This window comes from Caretta caretta, chromosome 26, assembly GCF_965140235.1.
Source record: "Caretta caretta isolate rCarCar2 chromosome 26, rCarCar1.hap1, whole genome shotgun sequence".
Taxonomy (NCBI): domain Eukaryota; kingdom Metazoa; phylum Chordata; order Testudines; family Cheloniidae; genus Caretta; species Caretta caretta.
Window position 1 is genome coordinate 16,237,016 of NC_134231.1, and position 22,165 is coordinate 16,259,180.

Here is a 22,165-nt window from a genome sequence, read left to right on the forward strand (position 1 = left end):
GATCGACCCTGTCTGGCTGTGGGAGCAGGTGATGTAAAGAAGAAAACCAGGCTGGGGCAGGTCCTGTTTGGGGGGCGGGGTCCACTGGCAGGACAGGTGGGAGGTGCAATAGGCAGGGGGTACGCCCCTACCAGGGGGCGGTGCAGTTGGGGGGCATCACCCAGCCCCTCCCCTCACCCTGGTGGGTGCTTTGCAGAGGTCGGTGCGGGAGCCAGGCGAGCGGCGTGAGCAGCACGTCGGGCGGGTGCTGGGCACTGTGGCCCCCAGCATGCTGCTGTGCAGCTTCTCCGAGGCCACCTGCTTCTTCCTGGGTGAGTGCCCGTGGCGCAGGGTAGGGGGGCCTGAGCTGGGGGAGGGCTGGGCCCAGGTGTGGGGCACCTGGGGATGCCCAGCGCCATGGCTGCTTGTGCCCTTCCTGGTATGCCGCCGGGCCATGGCTGGGGCATCGGGCCCCGTGCCGGGAAATGCTGGTCTGGCCAGGGTAGTTCCGGGTGCACACAGCGCCTCTCCCCCACACTCACGAGCTGCTCCCCCCAGGCACAAAGACCCCTCCCTTGCTCATGAGCTCTCGTGCCCACAGGCTCCCTGACACGGATGCCCGCAGTTCGCACCTTTGCCCTCAATGCTGCCCTGGCTGTGCTCTTTGACTTCCTGCTCCAGATGTCCATGTTCGTGGCACTGGTCTCCCTTGACGCCCGCAGGCAGGAGGTGAGGTGCCCCCTCCGGGGTATGGGGGTACGGGGCTGGGGGGCAGGAGGGGAGGGGTGCCCACTGTGGGGCATGGGGCTGGGGGGCATAAGGGGAGGGCCATCTGCCATGGGGCACGGGGCTGGGGAGCAGGAGGGGAGGGGCACCCGCTGTGGGGCACGGGGCTGGAGGGCAGGAGGGGAGGGGCGCCCACTGGGGGACAGGGGACTGGAGGGCAGGAGGGGAGGGACGCCCACTGGGGGACAGGGGGCTGGGGGGCAGGAGGGGAGGGCCATCTGCCATGGGGCACAGGGCTGGGGAGCAGGAGGGGAGGGGCACCCGCTGTGGGGCACAGGGCTGGGGGTCACGAGGGGAGGGCCATCTGCCGTGGGGCACGGGGCTGGAGGGCAGGAGGGGAGGGGCGCCCACTGGGGGACAGGGGACTGGAGGGCAGGAGGGGAGGGACGCCCACTGGGGGACAGGGGACTGGGGGGCAGGAGGGGAGGGGCGCCCGCCGGGGGGCGTGGGGAGGGAAGGGGCGGGGCCGTTCCCCGGCTGCACCGAGCAGGCAGATTTACGGGCAGGGCCAGGTGCCCCTTGGGCCGGGCCAGGGCTAGGGCTGCAGGGCTCCTGCGTCCAGGCCGCTGGCCGGACAGACGTCCCCTGGCTTCCCCGTCCTGGCAGGGCTGTGCCCTGCGCCCTCGTGCTGCTGACACCCCCTTTGCCCCCAGGCCGCCTGCCTCGACCTCTGCTGCTGCCACCGCCTGAGCAAGCCGGGGTGCCCAGCGCGGAGTGAGGGGCTGCTGCGCCCCTTCATGCGGCGCGTCTACACCCCCGCGCTGCTGAACTGCACCGTCAGGGCCCTGGTGGTGAGCGAGGGCCACGCGCAGGGGGCAGGGAGGGGGCCTGGATGCCAGGGTGGGGTTGGGCCCTTGTGCTGGGGCTGGGGTGCTGTGTGGCAGGAAGAGGGCAGGGACTGGAGGCGGGGAAGGGGAGGGTGCTGGGGGGAGGGGCAGTAGAGCTGTTCTCACCACGGTGTCCCCTCCCCACCAGATGCTGCTTTTCCTGTTCATGTTCTGCGCCGGGATCTACCTGGCGCTGCAGGTGCCTGTGGGGCTGGACCAGGAGCTGGCGCTGCCCAAGGTGAGAACCCCCCCCCACGTGCCCATTGTCTGCCCGGGTCCTGTGGGCCACGCGGCTCTCACAGGGCGCCTGGAGCCTGGGCTACAGGCCCTGTCCAGGCGCTGCCTGGCCCTGATGCCCCTTGGCCAGTTGCACCCCACCCACCCATGTTGGCAGCTTCCCGGGAGCCCCAACAGGGCAGCTCTGTGTCACGGGGTCCCTGGGCCATGCTCTGGAGCTGCTCCCCATGAAGCCAGGCAGGACTCTGGGGCAGTCTCCTCTCGGGGAGCAGCCTGTCTGCAGGACACACAGCTCACCCGGCTCCATGCCTCCTCTGCCCCTCCCTGCGTTTCCCACAGCGAGTCCGCCCAGGTGGGGTCCTGGGGCAGCCAGAGGGTCCTGCCCCCCAACTCCGCAGTCAGACGGGACTCTCAGCCAGCCAGTCACACAGGTTTATTAGACGACAGGGACATGGTCTAAAACAGACCTTGTAGGTGAAGAGAACAGGACCCCTCAGCCGGGTCCATTTTGGGGGCAGTGAGCCAGACAACCCCGTCTGCCCTTTACTCCATGTCCCAGCCAGCCCCCAAACTCAAACTCCCTCCAGCCCCTCCCCCTCTGGGCTTTGTCCCTTTCCCTGGCCAGGAAGTCACCTGGTCTCTTTGTTCTCCAACCCCTTCAGTTGGCACCTTTGCAGGGGAGGGCCCAGGCCATCAATGGCCAGGAGACAGGGTGTCGGCCATTCTCTGTGCAGACAGCATCACACCTGCCCTCTAGGGCTCTGCAACAATCGCACACCTTTATCCCACCACCTAGAGACTTAAGAAATGCCTAGGGGAAACTGAGGCACCCAGACAGTATTCAGAGAAAACATTAAGAATGTTCCCACTTTGTCACACTCTGTCCTGCTCCGCCCAGGCCTTTCTGCCACCCCCATCACCAGGGTATCTGGGCACCTTCCAGCTGTGTGTGGCTCGCTTTCCCCTGGGGGCATTGCCCTGTGCCGGGCTTCAAGGAGGCTGGCTGGAGACAGGCGCCTGGTGGGTTGGGCGGGGACTAGGGAGGTGTGGGGTGCCCCATAGCCCTGAAGTTGCTCCATCTCCCACTCAAAGATACCAGCTTGCCCTGGGACAGGAGATTCCTGGGGCTGCGACCCCACTGGGAGCTCTGGGCCTGGCAGCTCTGTGGGGGCCAGTCTGGGGGGTGCCTGGGAGGGCAGGCCATGCCGGGGCACCGGCCCTGTTCTGTGGAGCCCGTGGAGGGGTGACATGCTAGCCACGGCTGGTGCCCAGCGCGAGGCGGGGAGATGGCGGTGGGCAGGGCCATGGCGGGGGGGGCGCAGTCTTCGAGCCAACCGAGCTGCCCCCTCCGGGAGGCAGGGCAGGGAGCTGGCACGATGGTTCCTGCGCTGTCTCCTCAGGACTCCTACATGGTGCAATACTTCGAGTACCTGAACCAGTACTTCACGGTGGGCCTCCCCACCTACTTCGTCACCACCGGCGGCTACAACTTCTCCACGGGGCCCGGCATGAACGGGGCCTGCTCCAGCGCCGGCTGTGACAACAACTCCCTGACCCAGAAGATCCAGTACGCCACAAGCTTCCCCAACGTGTGAGCGCCCTGGGGCCGGGGAGAGGGCGCCCAGCCGTGGGGCCGCACACAGCTCCGCGGGGCCCTCGCTCCCACCCACAGCCCCCGCCCCCCGGCTCCGCGGGGCCCTCGCTCCCACCCACAGCCCCCGGCTCCACGGGGCCCTCGCTCCCACCCACAGCCCCCGGCTCCGCGGGGCCCTCGCTCCCACCCACAGCCCCCGGCTCCACGGGGACCTCGCTCCCACCCACAGCCCCAGCCCCCGGCTCCGCGGGGCCCTCGCTCCCACCCACAGCCCCCGCCCCCGGCTCCGCGGGGCCCTCGCTCCCACCCACAGCCCCTGCCCCCGGCTCCGCGGGGCCCTCGCTCCCACCCACAGCCCCCAGCTCCGCGGGGCCCTCGCTCCCACCCACAGCCCCCGGCTCCGCGGGGCCCTCACTCCCACCCACAGCCCCCGCCCCCGGCTCCGCGGGGCCCTCGCTCCCACCCACAGCCCCCGGCTCCGCGGGGCCCTCGCTCCCACCCACAGCCCCAGCTCCCGGCTCCGCGGGGCCCTCGCTCCCACCCACAGCCCCCGCCCCCGGCTCCGCGGGGCCCTCGCTCCCACCCACAGCCCCCGACCCCCAGCTCCGCGGGGCCCTCGCTCCCACCCACAGCCCCCGGCCCCCGGGGCCCTCGCTCCCACCCACAGCCCCCGCCTCCCGGCTCCGCGGGGCCCTCGCTCCCACCCACAGCCCCCGGCTCCGCGGGGCCCTCGCTCCCACCCACAGCCCCCGGCTCCACGGGGACCTCGCTCCCACCCACAGCCCCAGCCCCCGGCTCCGCGGGGCCCTCGCTCCCACCCACAGCCCCCGCCCCCCGGCTCCGCGGGGCCCTCGCTCCCACCCACAGCCCCCGGCTCCGCGGGGCCCTCGCTCCCACCCACAGCCTCCGGCTCCGCGGGGCCCTCGCTCCCACCCACAGCCCCCGGCTCCACGGGGACCTCGCTCCCACCCACAGCCCCAGCCCCCGGCTCCGCGGGGCCCTCGCTCCCACCCACAGCCCCCGCCCCCGGCTCCGCGGGGCCCTCGCTCCCACCCACAGCCCCTGCCCCCGGCTCCGCGGGGCCCTCGCTCCCACCCACAGCCCCCAGCTCCGCGGGGCCCTCGCTCCCACCCACAGCCCCCGGCTCCGCGGGGCCCTCACTCCCACCCACAGCCCCCGCCCCCGGCTCCGCGGGGCCCTCGCTCCCACCCACAGCCCCCGGCTCCGCGGGGCCCTCGCTCCCACCCACAGCCCCAGCTCCCGGCTCCGCGGGGCCCTCGCTCCCACCCACAGCCCCCGCCCCCGGCTCCGCGGGGCCCTCGCTCCCACCCACAGCCCCCGACCCCCAGCTCCGCGGGGCCCTCGCTCCCACCCACAGCCCCCGGCCCCCGGGGCCCTCGCTCCCACCCACAGCCCCCGCCTCCCGGCTCCGCGGGGCCCTCGCTCCCACCCACAGCCCCCAACTCCGCGGGGCCCTCGCTCCCACCCACAGCCCCCGGCTCCGCGGGGCCCTCACTCCCACCCACAGCCCCCGCCCCCGGCTCCGCGGGGCCCTCGCTCCCACCCACAGCCCCTGCCCCCGGCTCCGCGGGGCCCTCGCTCCCACCCACAGCCCCTGCCCCCGGCTCCGCGGGGCCCTCGCTCCCACCCACAGCCCCTGCCCCCGGCTCCGCGGGGCCCTCGCTCCCACCCACAGCCCCTGCCCCCGGCTCCGCGGGGCCCTCGCTCCCACCCACAGCCCCCGCCTCCCGGCTCTGCCGGGCCCTCGCTCCCACCCACAGCCCCCACCCCCGGCTCCGCGGGGCCCTCGCTCCCACCCACAGCCCCCGGCCCCCGGCTCCGCGGGGCCCTCGCTCCCACCCACAGCCCCCGCCCCCCGGCTACGCGGGGCCCTCGCTCCCGCCCCCAGCCCCCGGCTCCGCGGGGCCCTCGCTCCCACCCACAGCCCCCGCCCCCGGCTCCGCGGGGCCCTCGCTCCCACCCACAGCCCCCGCCCCCGGCTCCGCGGGGCCCTCGCTCCCACCCACAGCCCCCGCCCCCGGCTCCGCGGGGCCCTCGCTCCCACCCACAGCCCCCGCCCCCCGGCTCCACGGGGCCCTCGCTCCCACCCACAGCCCCCGCCCCCCAGCTCCGCGGGGCCCTCGCTCCCACCCACAGCCCCCGGCTCCGCGGGGCCCTCGCTCCCACCCACAGCCCCCGGCCCCGGCTCCGCGGGGCCCTCGCTCCCACCCACAGCCCCCGCCCCCGGCTCCGCGGGGCCCTCGCTCCCACCCACAGCCCCCGGCTCCGCGGGGCCCTTGCTCCCACCCACAGCTCTCGCCCCCCGGCTCTGCCGAGCCCTCGCTCCCACCCACAGCCCCCGCCCCCGGCTCCGCGGGGCCCTCGCTCCCACCCACAGCCCCCGCCCCCCGGCTCAGCGGGGCCCTCGCTCCCACCCACAGCCCCTGCCCCCGGCTCCGCGGGGCCCTCGCTCCCACCCACAGCCCCCAGCTCCGCGGGGCCCTCGCTCCCACCCACAGCCCCCGCCCCCGGCTCCGCGGGGCCCTCGCTCCCACCCACAGCCCCCGCTCTGCCGGGCCCTCGCTCCCACCCAGAGCCCCTGCCCCCGGCTCCGCGGGGCCCTCGCTCCCACCCACAGCCCCCGCCCCCGGCTCCGCGGGGTCCTCGCTCCCACCCACAGCCCCCGGCTCCGCGGGGCCCTCGCTCCCACCCACAGCCCCTGGCTCCGCGGGGCCTTCGCTCCCACCCACAGCCCCCGCCCCCCGGCTCTGCCGGGCCCTCGCTCCCACCCACAGCCCCCGGCCCCCGGCTCCGCGGGGCCCTCGCTCCAACTCCCACAGCCCCCGGCCCCCGGCTCCGCGGGGCCCTCGCTCCCACCCACAACCCCCAGCTCCGCGGGGCCGTCGCTCCCACCCACAGCCCCCGCCCCCCGGCTCTGCCGGGCCCTCGCTCCCACCCACAGCCCCCGCCCCCGGCTCCGCGGGGCCCTCACTCCCACCCACAGCCCCCGGCTCCGCGGGGCCCTCGCTCCCACCCACAGCCCCCGGCTCCGCGGGGCCCTCGCTCCCACCCACAGCCCCCGGCCCCCGGCTCCGCGGGGCCCTCGCTCCCACGCACAGCCCCCAGCTCCGCGGGGCCCTCGCTCCCACCCCCAGCCCCCGCCCCCCGGCTCTGCTGGGCCCTCGCTCCCACCCACAGCCTCCGGCTCCGCGGGGCCCTCGCTCCCACCCACAGCCCCCGGCCCCGGCTCCGCGGGGCCCTCGCTCCCACCCACAGCCCCCGGCTCCGCGGGGCCCTCGCTCCCACCCACAGCCCCAGCTCCCGGCTCCGCGGGGCCCTCGCTCCCACCCACAGCCCCCGCCCCCGGCTCCGCGGGGCCCTCGCTCCCACCCACAGCCCCCGACCCCCAGCTCCGCGGGGCCCTCGCTCCCACCCACAGCCCCCGGCCCCCGGGGCCCTCGCTCCCACCCACAGCCCCCGCCTCCCGGCTCCGCGGGGCCCTCGCTCCCACCCACAGCCCCCAACTCCGCGGGGCCCTCGCTCCCACCCACAGCCCCCGGCTCCGCGGGGCCCTCACTCCCACCCACAGCCCCCGCCCCCGGCTCCGCGGGGCCCTCGCTCCCACCCACAGCCCCTGCCCCCGGCTCCGCGGGGCCCTCGCTCCCACCCACAGCCCCTGCCCCCGGCTCCGCGGGGCCCTCGCTCCCACCCACAGCCCCTGCCCCCGGCTCCGCGGGGCCCTCGCTCCCACCCACAGCCCCTGCCCCCGGCTCCGCGGGGCCCTCGCTCCCACCCACAGCCCCCGCCTCCCGGCTCTGCCGGGCCCTCGCTCCCACCCACAGCCCCCACCCCCGGCTCCGCGGGGCCCTCGCTCCCACCCACAGCCCCCGGCCCCCGGCTCCGCGGGGCCCTCGCTCCCACCCACAGCCCCCGCCCCCCGGCTACGCGGGGCCCTCGCTCCCGCCCCCAGCCCCCGGCTCCGCGGGGCCCTCGCTCCCACCCACAGCCCCCGCCCCCGGCTCCGCGGGGCCCTCGCTCCCACCCACAGCCCCCGCCCCCCGGCTCTGCCGGGCCCTCGCTCCCACCCACAGCCCCCGCCCCCGGCTCCGCGGGGCCCTCGCTCCCACCCACAGCCCCCGCCCCCCGGCTCCACGGGGCCCTCGCTCCCACCCACAGCCCCCGCCCCCCAGCTCCGCGGGGCCCTCGCTCCCACCCACAGCCCCCGCCCCCGGCTCCGCGGGGCCCTCGCTCCCACCCACAGCCCCCGGCTCCGCGGGGCCCTTGCTCCCACCCACAGCTCTCGCCCCCCGGCTCTGCCGAGTCCTCGCTCCCACCCACAGCCCCCGCCCCCGGCTCCGCGGGGCCCTCGCTCCCACCCACAGCCCCCGCCCCCCGGCTCAGCGGGGCCCTCGCTCCCACCCACAGCCCCTGCCCCCGGCTCCGCGGGGCCCTCGCTCCCACCCACAGCCCCCAGCTCCGCGGGGCCCTCGCTCCCACCCACAGCCCCCGCCCCCGGCTCCGCGGGGCCCTCGCTCCCACCCACAGCCCCCGCTCTGCCGGGCCCTCGCTCCCACCCAGAGCCCCTGCCCCCGGCTCCGCGGGGCCCTCGCTCCCACCCACAGCCCCCGCCCCCGGCTCCGCGGGGTCCTCGCTCCCACCCACAGCCCCCGGCTCCGCGGGGCCCTCGCTCCCACCCACAGCCCCTGGCTCCGCGGGGCCTTCGCTCCCACCCACAGCCCCCGCCCCCCGGCTCTGCCGGGCCCTCGCTCCCACCCACAGCCCCCGGCCCCCGGCTCCGCGGGGCCCTCGCTCCAACTCCCACAGCCCCCGGCCCCCGGCTCCGCGGGGCCCTCGCTCCCACCCACAACCCCCAGCTCCGCGGGGCCGTCGCTCCCACCCACAGCCCCCGCCCCCCGGCTCTGCCGGGCCCTCGCTCCCACCCACAGCCCCCGCCCCCGGCTCCGCGGGGCCCTCACTCCCACCCACAGCCCCCGGCTCCGCGGGGCCCTCGCTCCCACCCACAGCCCCCGCCCCCGGCTCCGCGGGGCCCTCGCTCCCACCCACAGCCCCCGGCCCCCGGCTCCGCGGGGCCCTCGCTCCCACGCACAGCCCCCAGCTCCGCGGGGCCCTCGCTCCCACCCCCAGCCCCCGCCCCCCGGCTCTGCTGGGCCCTCGCTCCCACCCACAGCCTCCGGCTCCGCGGGGCCCTCGCTCCCACCCACAGCCCCCGGCCCCGGCTCCGCGGGGCCCTCGCTCCCACCCACAGCCCCCGCCCCCGGCTCCGCGGGGCCCTCGCTCCCACCCACAGCCCCCGGCCCCCGGCTCCGCGGGGCCCTCGCTCCCACCCACAGCCCCCGGCCCCCGGCTCCGCGGGGCCCTCGCTCCCACCCACAGCCCCCGCCTCCGCGGGGCCCTCGCTCCCACCCACAGCCCCTGCCCCCGGCTCCGCGGGGCCCTCGCTCCCACCCACAGCCCCTGCCCCCGGCTCCGCGGGGCCCTCGCTCCCACCCACAGCCCCTGCCCCCGGCTCCGCGGGGCCCTCGCTCCCACCCACAGCCCCCGCCTCCCGGCTCTGCCGGGCCCTCGCTCCCACCCACAGCCCCCACCCCCGGCTCCGCGGGGCCCTCGCTCCCACCCACAGCCCCCGGCCCCCGGCTCCGCGGGGCCCTCGCTCCCACCCACAGCCCCCGCCCCCCGGCTACGCGGGGCCCTCGCTCCCGCCCCCAGCCCCCGGCTCCGCGGGGCCCTCGCTCCCACCCACAGCCCCCGCCCCCGGCTCCGCGGGGCCCTCGCTCCCACCCACAGCCCCCGCCCCCCGGCTCTGCCGGGCCCTCGCTCCCACCCACAGCCCCCGCCCCCGGCTCCGCGGGGCCCTCGCTCCCACCCACAGCCCCCGCCCCCCGGCTCCACGGGGCCCTCGCTCCCACCCACAGCCCCCGCCCCCCAGCTCCGCGGGGCCCTCGCTCCCACCCACAGCCCCCGGCTCCGCGGGGCCCTCGCTCCCACCCACAGCCCCCGGCCCCGGCTCCGCGGGGCCCTCGCTCCCACCCACAGCCCCCGCCCCCGGCTCCGCGGGGCCCTCGCTCCCACCCACAGCCCCCGGCCCCCGGCTCCGCGGGGCCCTCGCTCCCACCCACAGCCCCCAGCTCCGCGGGGCCCTTGCTCCCACCCACAGCTCTCGCCCCCCGGCTCTGCCGAGCCCTCGCTCCCACCCACAGCCCCCGCCCCCGGCTCCGCGGGGCCCTCGCTCCCACCCACAGCCCCCGCCCCCCGGCTCCGCGGGGCCCTCGCTCCCACCCACAGCCCCTGCCCCCGGCTCCGCGGGGCCCTCGCTCCCACCCACAGCCCCCAGCTCCGCGGGGCCCTCGCTCCCACCCACAGCCCCCGCCCCCGGCTCCGCGGGGCCCTCGCTCCCACCCACAGCCCCCGCTCTGCCGGGCCCTCGCTCCCACCCAGAGCCCCTGCCCCCGGCTCCGCGGGGCCCTCGCTCCCACCCACAGCCCCCGCCCCCGGCTCCGCGGGGTCCTCGCTCCCACCCACAGCCCCCGGCTCCGCGGGGCCCTCGCTCCCACCCACAGCCCCCGGCTCCGCGGGGCCTTCGCTCCCACCCACAGCCCCCGCCCCCCGGCTCTGCCGGGCCCTCGCTCCCACCCACAGCCCCCGGCCCCCGGCTCCGCGGGGCCCTCGCTCCCACCCACAGCCCCCGGCCCCCGGCTCCGCGGGGCCCTCGCTCCCACCCACAACCCCCAGCTCCGCGGGGCCGTCGCTCCCACCCACAGCCCCCGCCCCCCGGCTCTGCCGGGCCCTCGCTCCCACCCACAGCCCCCGCCCCCGGCTCCGCGGGGCCCTCACTCCCACCCACAGCCCCCGGCTCCGCGGGGCCCTCGCTCCCACCCACAGCCCCCGCCCCCGGCTCCGCGGGGCCCTCGCTCCCACCCACAGCCCCCGGCCCCCGGCTCCGCGGGGCCCTCGCTCCCACGCACAGCCCCCAGCTCCGCGGGGCCCTCGCTCCCACCCCCAGCCCCCGCCCCCCGGCTCTGCTGGGCCCTCGCTCCCACCCACAGCCCCCGGCTCCGCGGGGCCCTCGCTCCCACCCCACAGCCCCCGGCCCCGGCTCCGCGGGGCCCTCGCTCCCACCCACAGCCCCCGCCCCCGGCTCCGCGGGGCCCTCGCTCCCACCCACAGCCCCCGGCCCCCGGCTCCGCGGGGCCCTCGCTCCCACCCACAGCCCCCGGCCCCCGGCTCCGCGGGGCCCTCGCTCCCACCCACAGCCCCCGGCTCCGCGGGGCCCTCGCTCCCACCCACAGCCCCTGCCCCCGGCTCCGCGGGGCCCTCGCTCCCACCCACAGCCCCCAGCTCCGCGGGGCCCTCGCTCCCACCCACAGCCCCCGCCCCCGGCTCCGCGGGGCCCTCGCTCCCACCCACAGCCCCCGGCCCCCGGCTCCGCGGGGCCCTCGCTCCCACACACAGCCCCCGCCTCCCGGCTCCGCGGGGCCCTCGCTCCCACCCACAGCCCCCAGCTCCGCGGGGCCCTCGCTCCCACCCACAGCCCCCGGCTCCGCGGGGCCCTCGCTCCCACCCACAACCCCTGCCCCCGGCTCCGCGGGGCCCTCGCTCCCACCCACAGCTCCCAGCTCCGCGGGGCCCTCGCTCCCACCCACAGCCCCCGCCCCCGGCTCCGCGGGGCCCTCGCTCCCACCCACAGCCCCCGGCTCCGCGGGGCCCTCGCTCCCACCCACAGCCCCCGCCCCCGGCTCCGCGGGGCCCTCGCTCCCACCCACAGCCCCCGGCCCCCGGCTCCGCGGGGCCCTCGCTCCCACCCACAGCCCCCGCCCCCGGCTCCGCGGGGCCCTCGCTCCCACCCACAGCCCCCGCCCCCGGCTCCGCGGGGCCCTCGCTCCCACCCACAGCCCCCGCCCCCCGGCTCCGCGGGGCCCTCGCTCCCGCCCCCAGCCCCCGGCTCCGCGGGGCCCTCGCTCCCACCCACAGCCCCCGCCCCTGGCTCCGCGGGGCCCTCGCTCCCACCCACAGCCCCCGCCCCCCGGCTCTGCCGGGCCCTCGCTCCCACCCACAGCCCCCGCCCCCAGCTCCGCGGGGCCCTCGCTCCCACCCACAGCCCCCGGCTCCCGGCTCTGCCGGGCCCTCGCTCCCACCCACAGCCCCCGCCCCCCGGCTCCACGGGGCCCTCGCTCCCACCCCACAGCCCCCGCCCCCCCAGCTCCGCGGGGCCCTCGCTCCCACCCACAGCCCCCGGCTCCGCGGGGCCCTCGCTCCCACCCACAGCCCCTGCCCCCGGCTCCGCGGGCCCCTCGCTCCCACCCACAGCCCCCGGCTCCGCGGGGCCCCTCGCTCCCACCCACAGCCCCCAGCTCCGCGGGGTCCTCGCTCCCACCCACAGCCCTCGCCCCCGGCTCCGCGGGGCCCTCGCCTCCCACCCACAGCCCACGGCCCCGGCTCCGCGGGGCCCTCGCTCCCACCCACAGCCCCTGCCCCCGGCTCCGCGGGGCCCTCGCTCCCACCCACAGCCCCCGGCCCCCCGGCTCCGCGGGGCCCTCACTCCCACCCACAGCCCCCGGCTCCGCGGGGCCCTCGCTCCCACCGACAGCCCCCGGCTACGCGGGGCCCTCGCTCCCACCCACAGCCCCTGCCCCCGGCTCCGCGGGGCCCTCGCTCCCACCCCACAGCCCCCGGCCCCCGGCTCCACGGGGCCGTCGCTCCCACCCACAGCCCCTGCCCCCGGCTCTGCGGGGCCCTCGCTCCGACCCACAGCCCCTGCCTCCGGCTCCGCGGGGCCCTCGCTCCCACCCACAGCCCCTTCCCCCGGCTCCACGGGGCCCTCGCTCCCACCCACAGCCTCTGCCCCCCAGGCTCCGCGGGGCCCTCGCTCCCACCCACAGCCTCTGCCCCCCATGCTCCGCGGGGCCCTCGCTCCCACCCACAGCCCCTGCCCCCGGCTCCGCGGGGCCCTCGCTCCGACCCACAGCCCCCGGCCCCGGCTCCGCGGGGCCCTCGCTCCCACCCACAGCCCCCGCCCCCGGCTCCGCGGGGCCCTCGCTCCCACCCACAGCCCCCGGCCCCCGGCTCCGCGGGGCCCTCGCTCCCACCCACAGCCCCTGCCCCCGGCTCCGCGGGGCCCCACAGCCCCTGCCCCCGGCTCCGCGGGGCCCTCGCTCCCACCCACAGCCCCTGCCCCCGGCTCTGCGGGGCCCTCGCTCCCACCCACAGCCCCCGCCCCCCCGGCTCCGCGGGGCCCTCGCTCCCACCCACAGCCCCCGCCCCCCCAGCTCCGCGGGGGCCCTCGCTCCCACCCACAGCCCCTGCCCCCCGGCTCCTCGGGGCCCTCGCTCCCACCCACAGCCCCTGCCTCAGGCTCTGCGGGGCCCTCGCTCCGACCCACAGCCCCTGCCCCCCGGCTCCGCGGGGCCCTCGCTCCCACCCACAGCCCCCGCCCCCCAGCTCCACGGGGCCCTCGCTCCCACCCACAGCCCCTGCCCCCGGCTCCGCGGGGCCCTCGCTCCCACCCACAGCCCCCGCCTCCCGGCTCTGCGGGGCCCTCGCTCCGACCAACAGCCTCTGCCCCCCGGCTCTGCCGGGCCCTCGCTCTGACCGACAGCCCCTGCCCCCTCGCTCCCACCCACAGCCCCCGGACCCCGGCTCCGCGGGGCCCTCTCTCCCACCCACAGCCCCTGCCCCCAGGCTCTGCGGGGCCCTCGCTCCGACCAACAGCCTCTGCCCCCCAGGCTCTGCGGGGCCCTCGCTCCGACCCACAGCCCCTGCCCCCTGCTCTGCGGGGCCCTCGCTCCGACCCACAGCCCCTGCCCCCCGGCTCTGCCGGGCCCTTGCTCTGACCCACAGCCCCTGCCCCCAGGCTCTGTCGGGCCCTTGCTCCGACCCACAGCCCCTGCCCCCCGGTTCTGCCAGGCCCTTGCTCCGACCCACAGCCCCATTCCGCCCTGCCCCAGTACCCCTCCCCCCTCCTCTGCCAGGGCCCCTCGCTCCGCCCTACAGCCTCATTCCGCCCCATCGCCCCATCTCTGCCAGGGCCCCTTGCTCTGCCCCAATTCCCATGCCTCCAGTTCTGCCAGTACCCCTCGCTCTGCCGGTACCCTCAACCCCAAGTCTTCTGGGCGCCCCACTGTGTTGATTTGTTCTGTTTGAACAAAGGCGGGCGCCTCTGATGGTTGCTTGGGACCTAAGTCATTATCTGAGCCGGGTTCCGCAGCCCACACCGGCGGCTGCCTCCTGTCCAGCTCTGTCCCTAGCCTGGCCTGGGTAGGCCCGTGGTGCCCTACGGCTGAGCCTGCAACCGCAGGCAGGGCCCCCACTAACCAGCCACCCCTGCTCCTCGTGCAGATCCTACCTGGCCATCCCAGCTTCGTCCTGGGTGGATGACTTTATTGACTGGCTCCACCCTCTGTCGAGATGCTGCCGCATCAGCTCCAGCGGGGGGCAGTTCTGCCCCTCCACCAACAGTAGGTCTCGCTGGGGGGTTAACCTGACTGTGCTGCCCAGGGCTGGGCACGGAAAGGGACACCAGGACCCTGCTCCCCCGGCGGGTGTGGCACTGTGACCCCCCAGACAAGGGGGCAGGTGGTCACTGCAGAGAGAGGGGTCAGAGATGTGGGGGGGCGCCCTGTGGGGCAGGGCAAGGCAGGGCCCCTGCAGTCTGGGGAGAGGGAAGGCTGGAGAAGGGGGCTCACCCCGCAGCGAGACAGGACTGTCCGGCACAGCCACACCTTGGACAGACGGGCCCTGTGCGCCCCGATGGTGTCTGGCTGCCACTGCTGAATGCCACGGCCAGGCGATTCCAATGTTAGGGGCCGGGCAGAACCCCAGGGGTTTGGGGCAGGTGGAAAAGCTGGATTTCCCCTCAGATCGCCATGAGATCCCAGTGGGGGCAGGCTGGGGCAGCGAGTCAGTGGGGTCTGGCCAGCCCTGCAGGCACACTGGAAAGCAGGTTTCAGCCAAAAGCGATTTTGCCAGCGCTTGCCAGACTCAGTTCTGTTTAGTGTGTGTTGGGGGGCAGGAGTGGGGGGCAGGAGGTGGCTGGGAGGGGCGGGGGGGAGTTTGGCCAGAGTGGGATGGCAAAGGGCATGGCTGGGTGCAAAGCTCATCCTGCACAAGCAGTGAAGGGCGCAACACTCTGGGTTTCGATTCCATGCAGCCTGTGGAACTCCCGGCCACTAGATCTCTGAGAGCTGAGCAGAGCCCTGCATTGACCTGGGCCGCGACTGCAGCTGGAGCTCCCTGGAGGGATAAAGCAGCAGCAGGGATCTGAGCCCTCCCATCCCTAGCCATGAGCTGGCCCTGGCCTGACAGGGTCTGGGAGAAACAGCTCCAAGGGGCCGGTGATTCCAGAACAGCCATGGGATGGGGGCTCTGGCACGTCCCTGGGACTGGCCCCGTGGGAGAGGAGACGGGTCTGGGCAGAGCCAGGTCTGATCCACCTGGGGGATTCCTCTGGGTGAGGAGAGCCCCCATGCCCACCCGCCCGTCATTCTCGCCCTGCGACCCCCTCACCATCCTGGCCTCTCACCCCGCAGCCACCACAAGCTGCCCGCTCAGCTGCATGAGGAACCTGAGCGAGGTCATTCGCCCCTCGGTGGAGCAATTCAACCACTTCCTGCCCTGGTTCCTGCATGACATGCCCAACCTCAACTGTCCCAAGGGGTAGGTGCTGGTGGGGGCAGGGCCGGGCGCTGGGACGGCGGCGAGGGCTGGAAACATGCCCTGCGGGCAGCGGGGCTGGGATTGAGGTGCAGCACATGCCCCACACAGCACCCCCTGCTGGCCAGGAGTGAGACAGGCACACACACGTGCAGCACCCCCGGCCGGCGAAGGGTCAGATAGACAGACACACAGTGCCCCCTGCTGGTGAGGGCTCAGGCAGACGGCGCCTCCTGCTGGCCAGGGGTGTCTCTCACACACGCACAGAGTAACTGACTGTCACAGGCGCCTGCAGCTCTCGCCAGGCCCGCGGCTGTGCTGGGCGGGACACAGCCTTCTGGCGGGACCTATGGGCGCTGGTGGGCCAACCTACAGGGAAACACTTCCAACTGACCCCTCGCTCTGCCTCCCCCCCAGTTTGCCATTCTAGGGGCGTTCTGGGACCAGCTAGCAGCACCCCCAGCCCGTACCCCCAACCCCACCTCTGTCCCCCAGCCTGGCTAGCAGTGTAGGACACACATACCCTGGCTGATGGGGCTGGACTCGGAGCCCCAGGCCAGCACCCTGGGGCCCAGCCCTGCCCCACACAGGGACCCCACATCTGCCCCGTTGGGGACCTCTCCAGGCACCCCCTTCCCCATAGTGGGCAGCTCAGACTGTAGGCAGACTCAGGTGAGAGGAGAGCTTCCCATGTAGTGGGGGGGGGTCACCCTGCCCCTCCCCGATCTCACCCACCCCTCTCCTATCCCCACCCAGGGGGCTGGGTGCCTACGACACCGCTGTGAAGCTGGGCCCGGACGGCGAGATCCAGGGTAAGTACCAGCCGCGCTGGGCACACCCACGCATGGGGCGGGGGAGACCCCCTCTGCAGTGAGATGGGTGGGGAGGGCCTGCCCCCAGGGGAGGGGGGAATGGCACACAACAGTCTGCCTCCTGGGGGCATCAGGACCACACTGCCCTCCCGCGCCACACAGCGCTGGGGGTCCAGCCCCACTGCCTGTCGCATGCCAGGGAAAGAGTGGGCACAAGGGGGCCCTGTGGGACCACACTGGGGGCAGGATCCGGCAGTCTGGGTAGTGAGGAGGGTACAAGAAAAGCATGGGGGGGTTCCCAGGATATGGGGGAGGAGGGCACTGGGAGGGCATAGTGGGGGAGAGCATCCCAGGATATAGGGGTGAGAGCATAGTGGGGGAGGGGGGTCCCAGGATATGGGAGGAGAGGGACAGTGGGAGGGGTGGGGGTCCCGGGGAGCTCTCCAAACCAGGGGGCAGTAGTCTTACCCCCCCGTCTCCCCCAGCCTCGCGGTTCATGGCCTACCACACGCCCCTCACTAACTCCCAGGAGTTCACGGCCGCGCTGAGGGCAGTGCGGGAACTGGCAACCAACATCACCCACTCCATGCGGCGGGTGCCGGGCACCGACCCCAGCTTCCGGGTCTTCCCCTACACGTGAGGGGGCAGATGGCACAGAGGGGTCGGGGGGGCGCTCTGGGGGGTGTTTCCCATAAGGATGTTGCTGCCTTGTCCCATGAGGAGAAGGGGGAGGGGATGCCCATTGGGTCCCTGTGGGGTGCAGCCTGGTTGGGCCCATGTCTAGAGGGATTGGGGCTGGGGCCAGTCCAGTGAGAGCAGGGGCAGAGGGGCAGCACAATGGGGCCCATGTCCCTGAGGCAGGGAGGGTATTGTCCCAGGGGGCTGTCCAGGGGCCCATGTCCCAGGCACAGGGGGATGGGTCCCGGGGGACCATGGAAGGGACCCGTGTCCCAGGAGGGAGGCAGGGGAGGGTCCTGGGGGGCTGTCCAGGGGCCCATGTCCCAGGGGGGGGCAGGGGATGGTCCCAGGGGCCCATGTCCTGGGCAAGGTGGGGGTCCTGAGGGCAGTCTGGGGGACCATGTCCCAGGCACAGGGGGATGGGTCCTGGGGGCCATCCCAGGAGGAGGCGGGGGGGAACGGACCGTCCAGGGGCCTGTGTCCCGGGGGGAAGCAAGGGGGTCCCAGGGTGCCGTCCAAGGGGCCCTGTTCCAAGGGGGAGGCAGGGGAGGATCCAGGGGGGACTGTCCAGAGGCCTGTGTCCCAGGTCGGAGGCAGGGTAGGGTCTCGGGGGGGCTCATTGTTGTCTCACGCCATGCCCGGCCCCCAGGGTCACCTACGTGTTCTACGAGCAGTACCTCACCATCGTCAGCGAGGGCCTCTTCAACCTGGCGCTCTGCCTGGTGCCCACCTTCGCCATCTGCTGCGTGCTGCTGGGCATGGACCTGCGTTCGGGCCTCATCAACCTGCTCACCATCGTCATGATCCTGGTGGACACCGTGGGTGCCATGACGCTCTGGGGCATCAGCTACAACGCCATCTCCCTCATCAACCTGGTGACGGTGCGTGCTGACCCCGGGCACCCAGCCCCTGGCACCCGGCACCCAGCCATCCAGCCTCCAGCCCTGGGCACCTGGCACCCAGCCTTGGACACCCAGCCACCCAGCCTCCAGCCCCGGCATCTAGCCTTGGGCACCCAGCCTCCAGCCCTGGGCACCCAGCATCCAGCATTGGGCACCCAGCACCCAGCCACCCAGCCTCCAGCCCCGGCATCTAGCCCCAGGCACCCAGCCCTGCACACACAGCCCTGGGCACATATTACCCAGCCTCCAGCCACCCGGCCTCCAGCCCCAGGCACCTGGCACTCAGACTCCAGTCCTCGGCACCCAGCCCTGGGAACCCAGCCTCCAGCCCCGGGCACCCAGCATCCAGCATTGGGCACCCAGCCACCCAGCCTCCAGCCCTGCACACCCAGCCCTGGGCACACATTACCCAGCCTCCAGCCACCTGGCCTCCAGTCCCAGGCACCTGGCACCCAGCCTCCAGCCCCTGGCACCCAGCCCTGATTCCCAGCCCCAGCTGTCTGGCACCCAGACCTGGACACTCAGCTTCCAGCCTCCATCCCCAGGAACCCAACCCCCAGCCCTGGCTGCCCGGCACCCAGCACCCGACCTCCAGCCCCAGGTGCCTGCTTCCCAGCATCCCCCCACCCTTCCCATGCTGCCATTCACAGGTGGCCACAGGACCCAGCTCTGGTAGGGGAGGGCATGGCTGTGATGTCCTGAAGCCCACTGCATGCTGGGACAGGACTTGGTGGGTGTGTGGGTCCTTGATTCAGTGCTGTATGGAGAGCCTGTTACCCAGCAGGCCCAGTGCCCCCTCGCTGCCCTCTGCCACTGTGCCCCATGGGGCAGGGTCTCTGATCCTGGGCATGGGGTATGGGTGCTGAGCGGGCTGCACGTGCTGGGGGGCCATGGGGTTTGGGTGCTGTGGGCAGAGGGTGTGGGTGCTGGGGGGCGTTGTGAGCCTGCTGCAGCCCTGCCTGCCCCAGCCCCAGCCCTGCTAACTCCCTGTGCCCCTTGCAGGCCGTGGGCATCTCGGTGGAATTCGTGTCCCACCTGACCCGGGCCTTCGCTGTCAGCACCCAGCCCACCCGGCTGGAGAGGGCCAAGGAGGCCACCATCAACATGGGCAGCGCGGTGAGTGGGGGGCCGCGGGGCGAGGTGGGGGGTCGGGGCCGGCCAGCCCCGGGGAAGGAGGGCCTGTGAGGGGGTGGCCGGGGCCATCTCTGACCAACCCCCTTCCCTGCAGGTCTTTGCTGGCGTGGCCATGACCAACCTGCCGGGAATCGTGGTGCTGGCGTTCGCCAAGGCCCAGCTCATCCAGATCTTCTTCTTCCGCCTGAACCTGCTCATCACGCTGCTGGGCCTGCTGCATGGCCTGGTCTTCCTACCCGTGCTGCTCAGCTACTTCGGTGCCTACCGCCACGCTGCCCGGCTGCCCCCAGCGCCCTCCCCCCGGCCGCCACGCTGCCCGCCTGCCCCCAGCGCCCTCCCCCCGGCCGCCACGCTGCCCGCCTGCCCCCAGCGCCCTCCCCCCGGCCGCCACGCTGCCCGCCTGCCCCCAGCGCCCTTCCCCCGGCCGCCACGCTGCCCGCCTGCCCCCAGCGCCCTTCCCCCGGCCGCCACGCTGCCCGCCTGCCCCCAGCGCCCTCCCCACGGCCGCCACGCTGCCCGCCTGCCCCCAGCGCCCTCCCCCCGGCCGCCACGCTGCCCGCCTGCCCCCAGCGCCCTTCCCCCGGCCGCCACGCTGCCCGCCTGCCCCCAGTACTCACCCCGGCCACCCACGCTGGCCACCTGCCCCCAGCACCCTCCCCCCGGCCGCCTTGCTGCCCGCCTGACCCCAGTACTCACCCCGGCCACCCGCGCTGCCCAGCTGCCCCCAGCGCCCTCCCCCTGGCCGCCGCACTGCCCGGCTGCCCCCAGCGCCCTTCCGCCAGCCGCCACGCTGCCCGCCTGCCCCCAGTACTCACCCCGGCCACACGCGCTGCCCGGCTGCCCCCAGCGCCCTCCCCCCGGCCGCCACACTGCCTGCCTGCCCCCAGCGCCCTTCCCCCGGCCGCCACACTGCCTGCCTGCCCCCAGCGCCCTTCCCCCGGCCGCCACGCTGGCTGCCTGCCCCCAGCGCCCTTCCCCCGGCCGCCACACTGCCTGCCTGCCCCCAGCGCCCTTCCCCCGGCCGCCACGCTGCCCGCCTGCCCCCAGTACTCACCCCGGCCACCCACGCTGGCCACCTGCCCCCAGCACCCTCCCCCCGGCCGCCTTGCTGCCCGCCTGCCCCCAGTACTCACCCCGGCCACCCACGCTGGCCACCTGCCCCCAGCGCCCTCCCTCCAACAACTGCGCTGCCCGCCTGCCCCCAGTGTTCATCTCGGCCGCCCGCACTGCCCACCTGCCCCCAGCGCCCTCCCCCCAGCCACCGCGCTGCCCATCTGCCCCCACTGCTCATACAGTATCGCACCCGTCCTGCCTTCCCCAGTGCCCCATCCACCCCGTGCTGCCCACCAGCGCCCAACCCAGCTGCCCTGCACTACTTACTTCCCCCACAGCATCCCACTCGCCCCGCGCTTCCCGCTTGCCCCACAGTGCCTGCCCCACTACCCTGCAATGTCCACCTGTTCAACACCCAGGCCTCCTGCTCCGAGGTCGGAGCTGGGGGGAAGGAGGCAGGGCACAGGGGCACCATGGTTGGCACGGGGGGAGCTGCCTGTGGTACCTCTGGCCATGGCGTCTGCCATCCCACCCAGCTCTAACCTGCCCCTCCTGTACCCTAGGGCCCAATGCCAGCCCCGCCACAGCCCTGGCCAAGGCCCCACAGCCGGAGCCGGAGAAGAGGCACCCTGATGGCAGCCTGACCGTGAGGAACCCCAGCTTCCAGGACAAGGACCAGGGGCCAGGGGACCCCCCCACGGCCTCCCACCGCCTCTGAGGGGCAGAACCAGGGGGCACCGAGCTGCTGCTACTGCAGGGGAGTCACTCCTCTCTGACTCAATGCGGGTCGGGGGGTTCTGCTGCTGGATAGCCCCCAACCCTTTGAATCTTCAAATCTCCCCACCTCTACCACCACCGCCTTGGAGGGGCCAGGCCAGCGGCTCAGGGCTGGGGGGATGGGAACCCTGCATAGCGTGGGGCACTCTCCCACACACTCAGTGCCTGCCCCAGGGCAGAGCTAGGGGGTGTTTTCAGGGAGTGTGCTGGGGGCTCCCCACCTTCAGCACTGACCTCAAAGCCCTAGCTCAGCGCTAGGGGGTGCTCACTCCTCACACTCAGTGCTGCCCCAGCGAGACACCCCATCACTCGGGCCCCTGTGGGAGCTCATGCACTTTCCTTGCCCAGTGAGTTGTCAGCCCCTAGGACAGGCCGAGCTGGGGGGCCTGCATGTCTCTGATCCCTGGAAGTCTGGGGGCTCTGATTTGCTGTGTTTAATTCCAGGCAGATTCTGGCCCTGGGGCCGGATGGAACCCGCCTCTCAGTGTTTACAAGACAATTTCCTACCTGAATTATATTTAAACCTTGCTCTAACCCTTCTGCCTTTGTCTGCATTTAACCTTGCAAATGGGAACCCTGGGGCAGGGTTCCTCCGTCTCCACCCCACACTGGGCCGTTGGTGCAGCTGCTGCACAGCGGCTGTGCTCCCCCACAGAGGCAGCTGCATTTCAGTGTAAAGGATTCCTGCCTGTGCTAAGCACTTGGGGATGAAATTGTTTCATTGACTCTTGAGCCAGAAGGACCCCTGTTCAGCACAGGCCAGTAATTTTCACCCAGTCTAAGCCCAGACCAGGAGAGACTGAGGGGCACCCATGCCCGAGGCCCCTGAGAGGGCAGGAACTTAACCAGGTGCAACATGCCCAGATGATGCCAGCAGGCAATCTGCTCCCCCCAACTGCAGGGGAAGGCGATACTCCCCCCCATCACCCCCCCAGGTCCCTGCCAGTCTGACCTGGGGGAAAGGCACACTCGCTGGGCATCTAGGACAGATTCTCTGTGCCACCTCCAAACACGTGCACCACATCCCCTCTCCCACAGTGTCCTGGCTCCACCGTGGGCAAGCTCTGATGGGTCTGACCAGTTGGGCACTGTGAGAAAGATTCCTTCCTGACCCCTACAGGTGATCAACTGCAGCCCTGAAGCATGCGGTTGGATTACTGTTGTTATCTTGGTGCAAGGCATTCTGCACATGTTGAGGGCCATGACAGAGGGCGACGGCCAGGAAGACTCAGCTTCACAGACTCCAGGGCCAGAAGGGACCCCCGCAGCCCGACCCATGGGCTGTAGAGGTCCTCTGAGGATTCGGCTTACAGCCTAGCCCTTAAAAAGTGATTGGCTCAAGGTGTTGAGACTCCAAGCCATGGCGACTCCAGCACCTCCTCACTGCGCTGTCCTGATGTTTAACCGTCACTGCTGGGAGTTTGTCCTGCTTTCAGTCACGAGTTGGGAATGCCCCAGCCGCTCTCAGACCTTCATCCACGTGGCAGGACCTTGGCACAATGCCCCATCACCATCTCCTCATCCATAGGCCGATTCAGTCACACTCCATGGTGATTGTTGGGACACCCTCCAGTATCTCCCCACCCTTCCAGGGGTGTGGACCCCAGCACTGGACCCGGGATTCCTGTAATGGTCTCACTAGGGCTGTGTCCTGCGGGAGGCTCATGGCCTTCGACAGGCCGTTCTCCCTTGGGTCTCCTCAGGATCTCCGGGGCCCAG

General features: G+C 74.3%; 1 protein-coding gene across 1 annotated transcript in view; it reads left to right on the plus strand.

Moving 5' to 3' along the window:
- NPC1L1 (NPC1 like intracellular cholesterol transporter 1) overlaps positions 1 to 20,980 on the plus strand; it is a gene marked incomplete at its 5' end in the record, with an annotated part of 44,571 nt that extends 23,591 nt beyond the window's left edge. Inside the window, 13 exons of the mRNA XM_075123435.1 lie at positions 197 to 311; positions 581 to 708; positions 1,419 to 1,556; positions 1,741 to 1,830; positions 3,230 to 3,420; positions 13,777 to 13,895; positions 14,967 to 15,093; positions 15,847 to 15,902; positions 16,388 to 16,538; positions 17,230 to 17,461; positions 18,485 to 18,598; positions 18,711 to 18,873; positions 20,233 to 20,980. Coding sequence (XP_074979536.1) covers positions 197 to 311; positions 581 to 708; positions 1,419 to 1,556; positions 1,741 to 1,830; positions 3,230 to 3,420; positions 13,777 to 13,895; positions 14,967 to 15,093; positions 15,847 to 15,902; positions 16,388 to 16,538; positions 17,230 to 17,461; positions 18,485 to 18,598; positions 18,711 to 18,873; positions 20,233 to 20,387 — 1,779 coding nt within the window. The remainder of the gene's footprint in view (positions 1 to 196; positions 312 to 580; positions 709 to 1,418; positions 1,557 to 1,740; positions 1,831 to 3,229; positions 3,421 to 13,776; positions 13,896 to 14,966; positions 15,094 to 15,846; positions 15,903 to 16,387; positions 16,539 to 17,229; positions 17,462 to 18,484; positions 18,599 to 18,710; positions 18,874 to 20,232) is intronic.
- Positions 20,981 to 22,165: the final 1,185 nt, after the last annotated feature.